The sequence below is a fragment of the Rhipicephalus sanguineus genome, chromosome 8 (genome assembly GCF_013339695.2).
Source record: "Rhipicephalus sanguineus isolate Rsan-2018 chromosome 8, BIME_Rsan_1.4, whole genome shotgun sequence".
NCBI lineage: Eukaryota > Metazoa > Arthropoda > Arachnida > Ixodida > Ixodidae > Rhipicephalus > Rhipicephalus sanguineus.
In genome coordinates, this window is record NC_051183.1 from 17287618 (window position 1) to 17302165 (window position 14548).

Below are 14548 nucleotides of genomic sequence, written 5' to 3' on the forward strand. Positions count from 1 at the left end.
TGATGGCCAACATGTCGTTTATCTCGATATTGTTAAAAACATCCACTTTTGCTTCTCGAGTGTATAAAATTTGACGTAACAGCCAGGCCATTTTGGCATGTCCACCTCACTTGCCATTACAATGGTAAGCCTTGCAAATCTTCCGTCTTCAGGTTCTAAGATCTAATGAATACAGGTTAGGGTAATTTTCCCAGTTCGCAAAAGCCAAGTGCTTTCTCTGTCTAGAACAGTTGATATGTACAATGACAAAGCATAAACTTAGATTTGTTTGCACTTGACAATTGTACGTGCTTAAGAAACTTTTAATACTTTGGTGCAGTTTGATTGCGAGGTAAAATATGGTCTCTACTGTCCCATGGTGCACACTTTTGAATTGGCGTTCCAGTTATGGACGACGAAGCATGTTCAAGCTTGCATTTGTGTTCTGTTGTTGCTTGTGTATCTCCGTCTTTTACACTTCGGATGCTTTTGTGCAAGTTTGGCCTGTAATAAGCAATGCTGTGCACTGTTTGTGCAAAACATTGAGGGCTACCAGGTAGAGGATCTTACCTGATGAAAACACTCTTGGGACCATTTGAAAAGCTCTTCTCAAACGTAATGCATTGCAGCCATTGCAAGAAATGTGATTGACTAGCATTGCAAAATCTTACTGTGATTGCCTGACATGCCTTTTCTTTTGTTGTACATTTCTGAGATCTGTAAAGGGGATGCACACTTGGACATGTTGACTTGCTGAACAGCTGATGCCAGAAGTTGGTATGCACACATTTCTTCGAGTCGTGCGCTTACTGTCAGTATCGACACATGGTAAATGGGGTGCAATGAATGTTTTAAGACTGTATGTTCTTTTGTGACAAAGCCATCAGGCGTGACGTTTCAGGCCAACTGCAACACGAATTCCCTCTGGATAAATGAGTTTTGAATGAGTTCTAATTCAATTGTGCATATTTACTTGCATGAAGCAACCTTGGCATAGTTGCAGGGCTCAAATTGTGAAATTTTCTTGTAGCAGGTTTTAAATAGCTCCGAAGAACAGGATTCATGCACGTCGTGCTTGGCACTCTTGATGTCAGTTCTGCATCGCTTTCGAGATCTGCAGTGCACCACAGTTGCTGCCAGTTCTGAAGTCCATGCCAAGGGAGCCATGCTTGTTCATTGTTTTAAGTTATACATAGTTTTCAGCGAGCTGTAATGGCAGTTTTTTGCTTTTTCTATATTTTTATTTTGTACCAGATACGTCATTTTTGTGTTTCATGAAGCGTACGCACATATTTCATATGTAATATTCGCACGCAGCCTTAACGAGGCTTTTTGTACAATCCAAAAAACATTGTTGGAGTTGGCCTTTAACACAGCTTTGGATGATAACTGAATGGTGCCACTGCAATCTTGGAACATGTGTAGTGTGCGATTTAAAAGCCTGGTGCCTCAAGCACGCCGAGTGCACACGAGACATCGGAGTGTTCGCCACGTTTTGCGTTTAGTAGTAGCAGGGTGTTTCGATTTCTTGCTGATGCATTGAGATGCACATCAGAAGCAACTGCACAGCATAGGATAGCTTGCGAAAGACATACTTTAGGGAAATGCATCTGTTTTCTGAATTTTTAGGTTGAGTTTAGATATTGCAACCGCACCCTGGCGTTGGAGTACAAACCAAAAGGGATAATGTATTGTGGCTTTGAAAAAATATTGAACATGTTGGTTACTTGGTGCAGTTGACAACAGAAGTGTACAAAGGTTACTGAAAAAGAAAAGAGTTTTAAGAGTTGTTCAAAAAAAGTGTGTTTGGAGAAAATCTGCGTTTATGCTTTTTTTTTTTCATCAGAGCGTAATGTACTGTGATTGCCATGCAAGTCAACAGCCCTTTTTTTTTTGTTTTGTAAGTGTGTGTGTGTGTCAAATTGTAAGGAAGTTTTCCTGTATGTTTTCGTTTTGTTACTGTGGCTCCCTTTGTCATATATAAATACATATGGTTTACATTGTTACATTGCCCAATAAGGTATACGAAGATGTACATAGTCTGTGCTTAATAAAAAGGCCACATGACTTGATGCTTCCGAAAGCTTATCACGGTATGCATTCATCGTTCTTGATTAGGCTTCTTTCTTAAGCTTTACATTTGAAAGATAACATGAGCTATTACTGCATTTATGCAGAAAGATGTAGTTTGATGATTGCTCCCAGAATACACACTTATTGCTTCGTCCATTCTGGACTCCTTGTTAAGGCATGTATACATTCTGGCTGCATGACGAATAGTTGTGCTACATGGCACGGAAAATGGCTTCTCTTCCTAATGCCTTATGATTTAATGCCATTTGCCCAAATGCCATTTGTCACCTAATACCTTTGTCAGAACACATTAGACTGAGAAGTGCATACTATCGATGCCAAAGCGTGCTCAGTGCAGTATACACTAGACATTTGAAATAGCATCCATTGCGTAAACAGTGCTTTATACGTGACTTTTAACAAGTCTCGTGTTATCCTGTGGTTTCACTAAAGCGAAATTCAGCTCAGAACTGCGACGACTTCGACATGACAGGTGCCGTGTTGCTTCTGGGCTTCGGATTCAACATGCAGTGGCAGAAGTTGCTATTGTCAGTTGCAACGTTGCAAAAGGTAGCAACAAACTCAAGCTAATGGCAACATAGTATGCTTATTTCTACATTTCACTAGCCTTGAAGACAGATTAGGCTTGGTAAAATGAGTCTATTTTTTATTATTATGCTGAAATTACTCTCTTTCACCGTTATCGACATCAGGTGAAATGCCTTTATGTTTAGGTATGGCGGCTGTTTAGGTGTGCAGAGCTCCGCCAAAAAACTCCATTCAGGAACTTAAGGTGTTAACAACTGAATATTATTTCTTGGGCCCGTGTGGTATGGTTTCTAGCCTTCTGGCTTGCACCGACCACACAGCTTCGAATTGTGGGATGACAGTTCACCATTGCGACGAACCACTGAATGTCGGATGAAGGTACATTGAAAGTACCAGAAGACACATGCATTTTCGCTTCACTTAATGGGGCCCTTGCAACACTCTTCCAAGTAACCATCGAATGGCTTCACTAGAAGAGTTCATTGTCTCACGAATCGACCACCGCAAAAATTTTCGGAATCCGTCAAGTACGAGCGGAGTTACGAGATCTGTCGCACGCTGTAATTGCTTTCTCTCTTGCCGACGAACGCGCTGGAACCTAAGCAAGGAGGGATGGCACGGGGGAAGGAAGTCGCGTCACGTGCGCGTCATGACCTTGAGCACCTATTTTTTTTCTTTGAACGCGCGGCTAACTTTCGGTGAGATCGTGAGCGCGCGCGGGGGCACGTGGCGGCCTCCCGCGGCGGGTGCAGTAACTATGCAGCCAACGTTGCTCATATCAGCCAATGGCCGTGATCTTGGGTATATGGCGTGGTCATTTGAGTATATGCATGGCATCATTTGTAGAGAAAGAGGGAGCGATTTTTAGCTGACTTTGAAAATTCATTGTAAATTTCAGGCCGCGTGCCGCGCTATAATGTTTGGCTCACGTGTTCTCGGGAACCTCGACTACCGATGGGCAGAACAGGCACGTAGGCAAGGGGGGGGGGGGGGGCCGGGGGGCCCGCCCCCCCCCCCTCCGAAATTCGTCCAGCCTTTTATATTCCCGGGCAACTTTTTTTTCTTTTTACCATGAAAAGACTTTCTTTCGAATAATTAGGCCTTGGGCCCCCCCCCCCCCCCCCGAAAAAAAATTCTGGCTACGTGCCTGGGGCAGAACATGGCCAGAAAACGCTGCTGATTGGCAGTCGAGGCACCTGTGAACTTGAGCCAAATATTGTAGCACGTACTGCACGCGGCAGGGAACTTACAATTATGTTTCAAAGACAGCTAGAAATCGCTCGCTCTTCTCAACAAATTACGCCATTGGAGGGAGACCGTCTGCGTCGGAGGAGGAGGACACGGCGGCCATTGGCTGATTTTAGCATTCTTGTGCTGCATAAGGTTTCCGCGGCCACCAAGCGGTGACTTCACGTGCCTACAGTAGCGGCACTAACACGCTCGCGACCACAGTAAAAGTGAGCCGACGAGAAAAAATCACAGCATATCCACGGGGTGAATGATGATGAGTGGGGCGAAGCTCCGGAGGGAATCATCGGTAAACCGTGAAACTCTTCCGTGAAATTCGTCCAGTACATCATATAAAGAGTGAAACACCGTGTATGTATTAAACATCAAACTTTTATTGTACTGTTGGTTTACGTGGTCCCTTCATTATCACCGCTTTGTGATCGGTGAAATGCAGGGAAAGTGGCCGCTCCCGAGCGAAAGAGAAAGCGCGCCAAGAGCGAGCGCCTTGTCTGCCTCCATCCGGCGACGAGCGAAAGAGAACGCGCCAAAAGCGAGCGCCTTGTCTGCCTCCATCCGGCGACTCCGAGCGAAAGAGAAAGCGCGCCAAGAGCGAGCACCTTTTACGATCGCAGGCATCCAATGACATGCGCCATTCGCTTTATACAAGCGCCATCTGTCATCTTTAAATAGCAACTCTAAGAAATACATGAAACGCCATCTAGTGAGCAATTCATCAAACTAGAGCTCTAAAGAAATACATGAAACGCCATCAAGTGAGCAATTCATTAAACTAGAGCTTGCTACATACATACTACTACAGAGGAGGAAACGACCCACACCCTAAGGAGCTTCGCCCCTAAAAAAGAAGGGAAAATGCATAAGTGCATGACGCACGCTGACGTAGCTTCTTACTTCTTTGTTATTCCACCCCCTGTGTAGCTGTGAGTGTGCTCGTCGGGACGAAAGGAGAGAGAGAGACGAAAAGCGTGCGGGAAATCTTCGTACCTCCGCCCGTATTCGACGATTTTTTTGCGCCAATCGATTCGTGAGGCACTAAATAAACTCCGATAGTGAAGTCATTCGATGATTACTTGGAAATGTTTTGCAAGGCTCCTTTTAACGATTATCTTTGCGGGTGTCCCAACCACAACCACACTAAGCAAGGGAACAGCCAACGAACATTATTTAGGACGAAAGCCAACGCGCAATGTTCCTATGTAGAATGCGATGATGTTTGTGACGTGCGGTGCCATGGTGCTGATAAGGTATTATAATTTTGACACGGCGAATCCCAACGTGCACGCGTAAATTTCGCAAGAGTTTTTTTTCTATAGAAGTCCCTTCAAACCAGACGAGGTCACTGCATTCGGTTCTTTAAAACAGGTTTATCAATCACGGAAAAATGCGATCGAGTCGGCTTCATTTTAAAACAACGCAACGCAAGGTAGTACGTTTTCGACATTGCAAGGGGACCGTCGAAGCTTTAGCAATTTGGTTTAGCTGAAGCATTAAGCTCGAAACGTCCGTGTGTCGCGCAAACTGGCGTAGCCGGAGCCCCCCCACCTAAAAAAAATTTTCTGTCTACGCCATTGGTCGCGCGTAAGCGACATACGAAGAAGCGAAGGCCCGTAGGTGCAATACAGCGCACGGAACACGCTCACAAAACTTAAAACTGAAAAAAAAAAGAGAACACCTTAGCCTACCTCTTTCAGAAGTCCCTATAGATATGGCTTGCACGTGACGTCACGGGAGCAGCTTCTCAAAGGAACTGGGAGACTGGGACTCCACGATAGCGGCTTTGATGACAAACATGTTGCGTCTATGCGAAAACGACGCGGCAGCAACGTCCTTGTGCGTGAATAATGAAAGAACCTGCATGTGACGTTTTGATGACATTAATGTGACATCGGAAACATCACGTCCCCACATGCTGGTGCTCCAACACGGCGCTCGCGGAGACGTTTCGCCGACAGGATTTTCATCGATTGTTGAAGCAGTTCAAGATTTCAATGACTTACAGACTTTCATTTGTTCTAGGGTAACAGTTTAGCTAACGACACGATAGTGAGTTGTTTCTGCCAGAATGATGACACCGCGGGACAGCGTAAGCATGACAAGCAGTCGCGTTCGATTACGATATCATATAATGAGGATCAACCTGTCAGTGCCGCGATAATTTTACCTTAGCACCGTGGCTGGGAAGCTCGCATCACACCACTGCTACTATCGCCGTCCCGACCGATCTACAAATGGCACCGACGGGGCATTATGGACCGTATTCTGATCGGCGACATCCCAGGGATACGTATACATGGCTAGCACAAGACGTCACATTAGCCGGTTCGACGTCGTACTCCTAGACGATTACTTTATGGTGCGCTGATTAGCTGGTTGAGGAAAGGCAGGCAAGTAGCCGCTTCACTTCAATCACTGGACGTTTCCATTTCTCACGGCAGATCTGGCGGCGCGCTCTCGCTGCTTGCATCCAGATCTGCCGTAACGTAGCATCTCGCGTGTCCAATGATTGAAATGACTGCTTGCTTGCCTTTTCCCAACCAGCCAATCTGCGCGCCCTGAATGCGATACGCTACTCACTCCTTCTTTCTATCTTGTTCTTCTATCATCTTTGCTTCCCCTTCCCCATTCCTAAGGGCACTGAGCTGTGCCCCCACGACAGGAGACAGAAAATAGGGTCCTTTTCATTTCTTCTTCTTTCATGAACCACTCTCTCTCATAGGGTATCAAAAGTGAGAGCACTATCAGAGTGCGGTGTCGGCGCACGAACGAACCAGCCGATATGCGACGTCACGTCCTTCCTTCCGTGATAAAGGGAGTAAGAAACACCTCCATGCTGTGCTGAGGCACGGGAGTACATACAAAGGCTGACGTCAGTGCCTCGACAGTATAATTTTGGGGGAGTCACGCCTATTTAACCAACACCACCTTAACCAACGCCTTAACACAGCCCAGAGGGGATTATGGCGGCGCCCAGGTAGTACAGTGTTCTAGTACACTGTACAGGTAGCTTTCTGTGAAAAGATGTTTAGTGATGTCACTTCCAGCAGCCTCCAGTTGAATCCGGCGCGCCGTACGTCACATTGGCGCTACTAGCGCCACCACCGTTGCGCGATTTCCGCTTCTGGCGTGACGTAAGCGAGTGAAAAAAAATGTTTCTTCTCTCGTCTACCAGGTGGCGACACTCTCTGCGGCCGCGAAACAAGCTGGCGGGCTTGGCGTTTCCGACTTGGTTGGTGGTCTCACTGGTCTCACCTCCTTCTCCTCGCGCCTCTTTGATATCCGGCAGCTCCTCCCCGCCGTAGCACATCGTATTCGCGCAGGGCTCGCCGCCGAAATGAACGTAGCAACGGCACCGCGTCGGCGAAGACCGGCCTAACGCTACAGCCAGGATGGTGGTGTCCAGTGGATAAAAAAGCGCGCGCGCTCTCCTGGGTGTTGCGGATTACACCGTTTTTCCGCAAGGCCGGATTATCCAAAACCATGGACGAAGACGTAGACCAATGCGGTACGTACGTTCCGAAAAGATGATCATTTTTTTCTACAGGGAGCTTCTCCTCTCCGCGCGCTTGCTCGCTCGCCGCCCGGCCATACTCTTTCGTTCGCTCATTCTATCTCCGGGAAAAGCTTTTCTTTCATCTTGCCCCTGTGCGCTACACGGGTGGTGCTGGAGAAACCTGGGCGTTGCACGATGGACCGAAGAACGGAGTCACATAAAAGAAAGAGGGAGAGGGAGAAAAAAAAACGGTCCCCGAATGGAGCTAGGCTCTTTAAATCGAGGCGTGGCCGGTCTAACTCGCGAGCGGGGGTTTCTTTTTGCCCGAAGTCGAAGGAAAAACCGCCACGCCGATATCGTAAGAGAGTTTTTTCAGTGCACCGGTGTTGCATGGTGGTGAGCGCATCGCCTTTAGGCTTTCTGAACTACTACGCGTGGTTGCAATAAACCGGCGCGACCAGAGAGTCCCAGCGCATGTTCTGAATCATGCCCCAGTTTTTGTGTGAATCGCGCGCGCGCCGAGCTCTAGCTAGGCAGCGGATGAATGGACATGAACGCAGGCGAGCGGCTCTCGACTCGGGTGGTGCTTTGTGGCGAAGTACTCCTACTGCCGGGTCTGAGCGCGCGCATCGCAGTTTTCGGCTTCTTGAAACAAGAAAACGGTACTGTGCGGTGCAGCGTCCTTATCGGAGACCGATCAGCATGCAGGGGTGACCATGGGCTCTTGGGAACAGCCGAACACTACTCGAATAAGCGTACGCCTTTGCTGCAATTTTTTTTTAGCATGCGTTGTAGGCACAAACCTAACTATCTATGTTCCCAAACCTAATGTACCGAGATATACTTTGAGACTGGAAATTAAAACGACTGCTTTTCGAAGCGATTCAGGTTCCTACTCTGAGGTTCCGCCTTTCTGCAAGTACCCCGCTAGCTGTATAGTTCGCCGGTACATGCAAATGGTTGATTGAATTGAATGTAGATTTTTTTTTATGTTTAGGATATATATGAGGCATATGAGGCGATGTAGCATCGATAGCAGCATGCTAACATCTAACTGCAATAACAAAACCCTGTACTGATAAAGAAGAAAAAACTCTGGCACAAGAACGTCTTTGATAGAACGTTCGTTTTCGATGCGTTCTTGTTACATATACGAGAAATGTAGAGCTGATATCAGCAAGCTGCGACGTCTTGCTGCATTTTCGTCTACTCGTGTCCTTGTAAAATAAAAATGTGTGTGTAGGGATGAAAAAGTAACACAAAACGAAGCGCTTTATTCGCCAGATGGGCTGCACGCGCGTGGACTCATGGACTGGATCACTGGTATCCCGCATAGTGTGGGCCTATAGCTAGCTATCCAGTGTGTTTCAGCTAACCTGCGCCTAGTATTAAAAAAAAACAAAAAATAACATGCGCTACGCTCGTCGAATTGGCCCAGCATTGTTGTGAGCCGCACGCAGCACGTCGACATATATATATACTTTTTTCAATCCAGCAAGCTGGGTAATTAACAAATATTGCTTAACCAACTTTTTAATTACTAACTTTAGCAAAAAATCTTCGACGCAAAAGTCGTAGCACTTGTTCTGAAACGTCAGAATATCTCATACACGCTAACTGCCCTGTTAAATTTTTTGCCAGCTTTTCTTTAGAGTGCGCGAAATTATATATATATATATATATATATATATAAATATATATATATATATATATATATATATATATATATATATATATATATATATATATATATATATATATATATATATATATATATATATATATATATATATATACTTGGCGCAAGTTAACTGAAACACCCTGTATAACGAGCGTGCCGGGAGACTCTCAGCTCGCATACGTGTGACTGCTTCGAGTGTGTGTGTGCTTTTTTTTAACACTCCTAGCTGCTTGACGCTGTGTCGCGTCCGGAGTGCCTATTTTAGGGCGTTCCCGTGTTTTCTAGCCCGCCCCCCGGTTTCCGGAGATGATCATCCCTCCCGGAGCTTCTTGCGCGCCTCAAGAGGAGGACGCGTTTCTTTTTTAACATTTCCTTTATTTTTATATTTATTTTCTCGCGGTGAGCTAGCTGCGCGTACGTCACGTAGGGTCTCGGGCTTGTCAACCTCGGTATATAACGATACCCGGCCCCGAGGGTCCCGCTAGCCGTAGGCATGCAGCGAGAAAAAATTGGGAGCTTTGCCAACTGAAGCTTACAGCTTAATTTCGCCATGTGGGATGTTTGTTCCTGTAATGTATTCAACCATTGCTTTGTTTTCATCGATGAGGAACTGCTTTACTAAAGATGAACAATGAACACTTATGTATGTATGTATGTATGTACGTATGTATGTATGTATGTATGTATGTATGTATGTATGTATGTATGTATGTATGTATGTATGTATGTATGTATGTATGTATGTATGTATGTATGTATGTATGTAAAGTATGTATGTACTAAATTACGCTGATGCACATAAAAGGGTAAAGATTACGTCTCTATCTGTGAACTGCTTCTCCGAAGGGTGTGACAATGACATACATACATACATACATACATACATACATACATACATACATACATACATACATACATACATACATACATACATACATACATACATACATACATACATACATACATACATACATACATACATACAAACATACATACATACATACATATAGTCAGACTTAGTCCAGGTGCTTTCGTACGTTCGAGAAAAAAAAGATGAGCATCGTGCATATTTGCAATCAGCAGTATCTTTTATAAGACATTAAATTGGTAGAGCGGAATTTATGCTGACCTATATGCATGTGGACTATTTCATGCGTAAAAGTTATGCGGAAGTTGCTTAAATGAATCAGAAATGTCATGTGATCACTAATTCTCAGGATGATTTCATTCACCGTGAAGACTGGGGAACAAACTCCAATCAATAAACTCGATCAAAGACAACATCATTTGAAGAATTTGCGACGTCAATTGCAGTTTCGTATTTTTCAGGGATTAAATGGTGTAAAGTCGATCTTTTCGAAGCTTTATAAAATTTGACTCATGCGTATTGCACCAAAGAAGGCAAGGTAGTTTTGCTTGCATATAATTTATAGCCAAAGTACGCGCAGTTTTGGAGATTCCATGCAAGTCGCAAACCCGACCTGCTCTCATAACAGAGTTCTCATCCTGAGACGTGATCATTCCAGGCCACGGTATAAGAAAAATACTTTTTGTTCCAGACATGTGCGCAACGTAAATGCTCGGGTTGTAGGGTTCAACATACACGAATAGCTTGATGATTTGGTAATCCTGAGCTTTAATGCTATGACTAATTCTTAAATATATATCCTGTCCACATTTAAAGAAATATATGTTCATAGAATATACTAACAAAGTAATTACGACAGCATGTTTAAATTGAAACCTAACTTCAAAAACGGGGCTAATCTTGTTTTTTAAAACTTCCCTTGTTTCTTGAATCGAGTTGTCTTCGGCACAACAAATTACGCTTCGAAAGTATTTTATACTCAAACACCTGTTTTTATTTTTTATTTTGGTTTTAGTATTTCTTTGACTTGGCATGGTATGCTGAGTAACCGAAATTCTTTTTCTTTTAAATTAAATCTATATATAAGAAGAGGTTGGTGCTAATGCGTGGCGCCGGCTACGCCTCTTCTCTTGCACAATAGCTGCAGTCGCAAAGTAGAAAACAAGCATAAAACTATGCAAATCGGCACATAGAAGAACACTCACGCATTTAGTCCCACTTCTTCAATACAAAAAGCGTCCACTCAGCAGAGAACTTTGCAAAACACAAATATTCACACAAACGAAATGCCCACTCATAACATAAAAGTTCGCCAAGACGTTCTAACAGCCGATCATTAGGCACTTGCGAATTGTCTCTTAAGTGCCGCACTCAAACTGTAACAGTTATATTTTCACACACACACAAAATTCTGCTCAACTAACACAGAGGCGGCGCCAGTGGGGGGTTTGGGGGGGCTGCAGCCCCCCCAAAATTTCCCCCTGCCCCCCCTTTGCCCCCCCAAGAGCAAGCATAGTCAAAATACAATGCATATGTTCCCAGCCTCTCTGCCCCCCCTGAAGGAACCCACTTGTCGTGGGTGCCCCCCCAGTAAAAAAATCCTGGCGCCGCCCCTGAACTAACACGAAAATATGAGCAACATGTAGCCAAGAATGCTGGTTGATAATAATGCTAATAGAAATTTTATCAGGTTTAGTGCCGTTGTGATATTTTTGATTTATCAAAAAATTCGGTTTGTGTGTTTGTTTCATGTTGCTAAGCAAGGTATCGGCACTTGTATTATTATTATTATTATTATTATTATTATTATTATTATTATTATTATTATTATTATTATTATTATTATTATTAGCAGTAGTAGTAGTAGTAGGGTATCCTGGACTGGGGACGCTCAGCCGTCGGCTCTATCTGTAACAGAGTTTATTCCTTCATTAATTTTGCTGGCTACCGTACATTCAGGCTCACGTTTGAAAACCGCACGCTTGCTAATAAACAGTAATTAAAACTGTAATGGTCAGAACTTTATGTCACAACTAATGCGGCATGCAGGTAACATCAACTGAGCTATGGTCTCGCGTTGCATCTCAAACCGCCGTGACCCCAATATGAACGCTCGGAGGAGGGAGTGTTTCGAGCAGACGATTTATAGCAGACGACGGTGATGACGTCATTGCCAGGATAGCGCGTGACCCTTGACGTCACAAAAGCGGGTTTTCTCTTTTTACCGCGACAGGGAGAGAGCGAGGTGGAGAAAGAATCGGGGAAAAAAGGTTTCATTTTTTTGTTGTTGTTGAACGAGTAAAACGCGTTTACGGGTCACGGATGAAAAAGCTGGCGGACCGTGCTGTACTTTTTTGTCGTTAGGAGGAAATGGAAGGCTGGGTGAAAACCCTGGGGAGAAAAACTACGTAGGGGGCAGTGGGTTCAAAGAGCAGACGAATTTAGAAAAGGTCAGATCTGTTTCAAGCGGACTTTGCAATAGAGTTTTCAAAGGTTTTAGAGGAAACTTCGCAGCTCTAACGACTAAAGACAGTCCTTAAAGACGTCAACGAACACGAAGAAGACGATTAGGACACAGAAACTTGAAAGCACGACCGATTAAAGGGGCACTGATCGAGGGGCACGTTTTTTTCTGTTCGTTTTGTTAATTAAACAAAACCGCACGACGGGAACGAAAACTTGAGGCCGTTGTATGTAGATTTTTATTTGGAGTGAAGAAACTGCGATGTACGGAAACGAAGATATACATAGAAGGTAACTTACCGCCGGTGGACTACGATCCCACAACCTTTTTTATTACTCGTAGGTGCATATGTGTGTTGCTTATTTATTCAAGCTTGCATGTAGCAATGGGTGTTTTTTATTTCGCTGTCTAATTGTAGTTAACGCTGTTGACTTTCCTCCAATACCAATGTATCGACATACGTTACTACAGCGACGTAATACAGGCATTTTCCCGAAACGGTCTTGTTCCTCAAAAGGGCGATTGGTGGCTGTGTCCTGCGCGGGGTCGTATTCTGAGATGATCACTTTCGGCGACAGTGTCGCTTTGCGTGACTTCGAATCTCGCGTGTCCAATGACGAAAGCGACTACTTGCCCCTCCTTTCCTCAACCGGCCAATCATCGCTCACTTGAAAACCGACACTTTGACGATACTATCTCCAAAAGTGATCCTCTCCGGAATACAAGAGCCCGTGTTCTCGTCTGTGCGAGTACACACAGTGCAAGGAGAACAAGCAGAAGCTGCGATCTCGTAATCGACAAATTATAAGCTTTTCCGTGCGCCGCGCAAAGATCCTGCATATATCAGCAGTTCGCGCCGACCGGTCGCCGCAGTTACGTATTTGGGTCGTCGACGCTGCATCGATTTCTTTTTTTTCTTTTCCTTGGCTGAATGAACGAAAGGACCGGCGCGCCGCGGTGCTTCCCGAAATTGCTCGGCCGCCGGCGACCGAAACCTCCCCACCCAACTCGATAACAGGCATGCAACGCTGCATCACGTGACGCGTGGGTCATCCATGGCTGCTTCTTGATTAAAAAAAGGGCATCCGTGTGTGGCATACATTTCGGGCCCTGCTTGCTGATTCGGCACGGACACCGTTAGCGCAGCTGTCGACCGGCTGTGGCTATTTTTGGTCGCGCAGGCTACTTATCGATGCCTGAACATTCTTCGGAAAATATCCCGGTAGGTAGGTTCGACTGAAAATTTTGTGTATAACTCGCACGGAATTACGCTGGAGTGAGTGAGTGAGTGAGTGAGTGAGTGAGTGAGTGAGTGAGTGAGTGAGTGAGTGAGTGAGTGAGTGAGTGAGTGAGTGAGTGAGTGAGTGAGTGAGTGAGTGAGTGAGTGAGTGAGCAAATTACCAGTTGCTTCCGATTCAAGTGGTCATGGTTCCACTTGGTGTCCAGTTGAACCGTAAGTGAAACCAGCTGCTTCGCAGTTGGTTTCCAACTGGGACCAATCGACCTGTAACTGGGGCCGGTTTATTTATTTATTTATTTATTTGTTTATTTATAGGAAAAGGGCAATTCGCAATAATAAAAAAAGGAACACAAAGCACATTTCGCCTAAATATATAAAATAATTGAGGCACAAAGGTTAAAAAGGCAAGCAGTTTACAACAACATAATAGAGCAAATGGTGAACAATACTATTATTAGGCGTTCTGCAACTTTTAAACCAGTTGGGCTGTAACTTGAACCAGCTGATGCTAGATGATACCTGTTGAAAGCAGTTGGATTACCAGTTACAAAGTTCAACCAGCAAAATCTCCATTGAATATGAATAAAAGAAGGCGCGGTGGCTTGGACGCCTATATTCCAGCGCACTTATTTGCCGCTGAAAACTTCGGCGTGCATGTCTCAGAGTAATTGTCCTTTATTCGCCAGCTCCAGTTGTTCGTCACATCCGGACAAACTGTTTTGTTGACAAAGTTTATGTCGGTTTTCCCGAGCGTAAAAACATGGCGAGAGAGGAAAAAAAAAAGAGGAAACAGAACTAAGAAATGTCCATGGCAACGCCACGCAGAAGTTCCCGCACTATATGTGACTTCACAGGCTTCGAAAGCGTCTGCTGGAGATTGTTTATCCATAAATAAGGTATATGCATTATATTTTAATCTAATGGAGAGATCGATCTATAGCAAGTTCTGATAA

General features: G+C 44.7%; 1 protein-coding gene across 1 annotated transcript in view; it reads left to right on the plus strand.

Moving 5' to 3' along the window:
• Positions 1 to 7132: 7132 nt before the first annotated feature.
• The window catches only part of LOC119401480 (myosin-VIIa), a 109149-nt gene continuing 101733 nt past the window's right edge, over positions 7133 to 14548 (plus strand). The window contains exon 1 of the mRNA XM_037668318.2: positions 7133 to 7354. Coding sequence (XP_037524246.1) covers positions 7330 to 7354 — 25 coding nt within the window. The 5' untranslated portion in view covers positions 7133 to 7329. The remainder of the gene's footprint in view (positions 7355 to 14548) is intronic.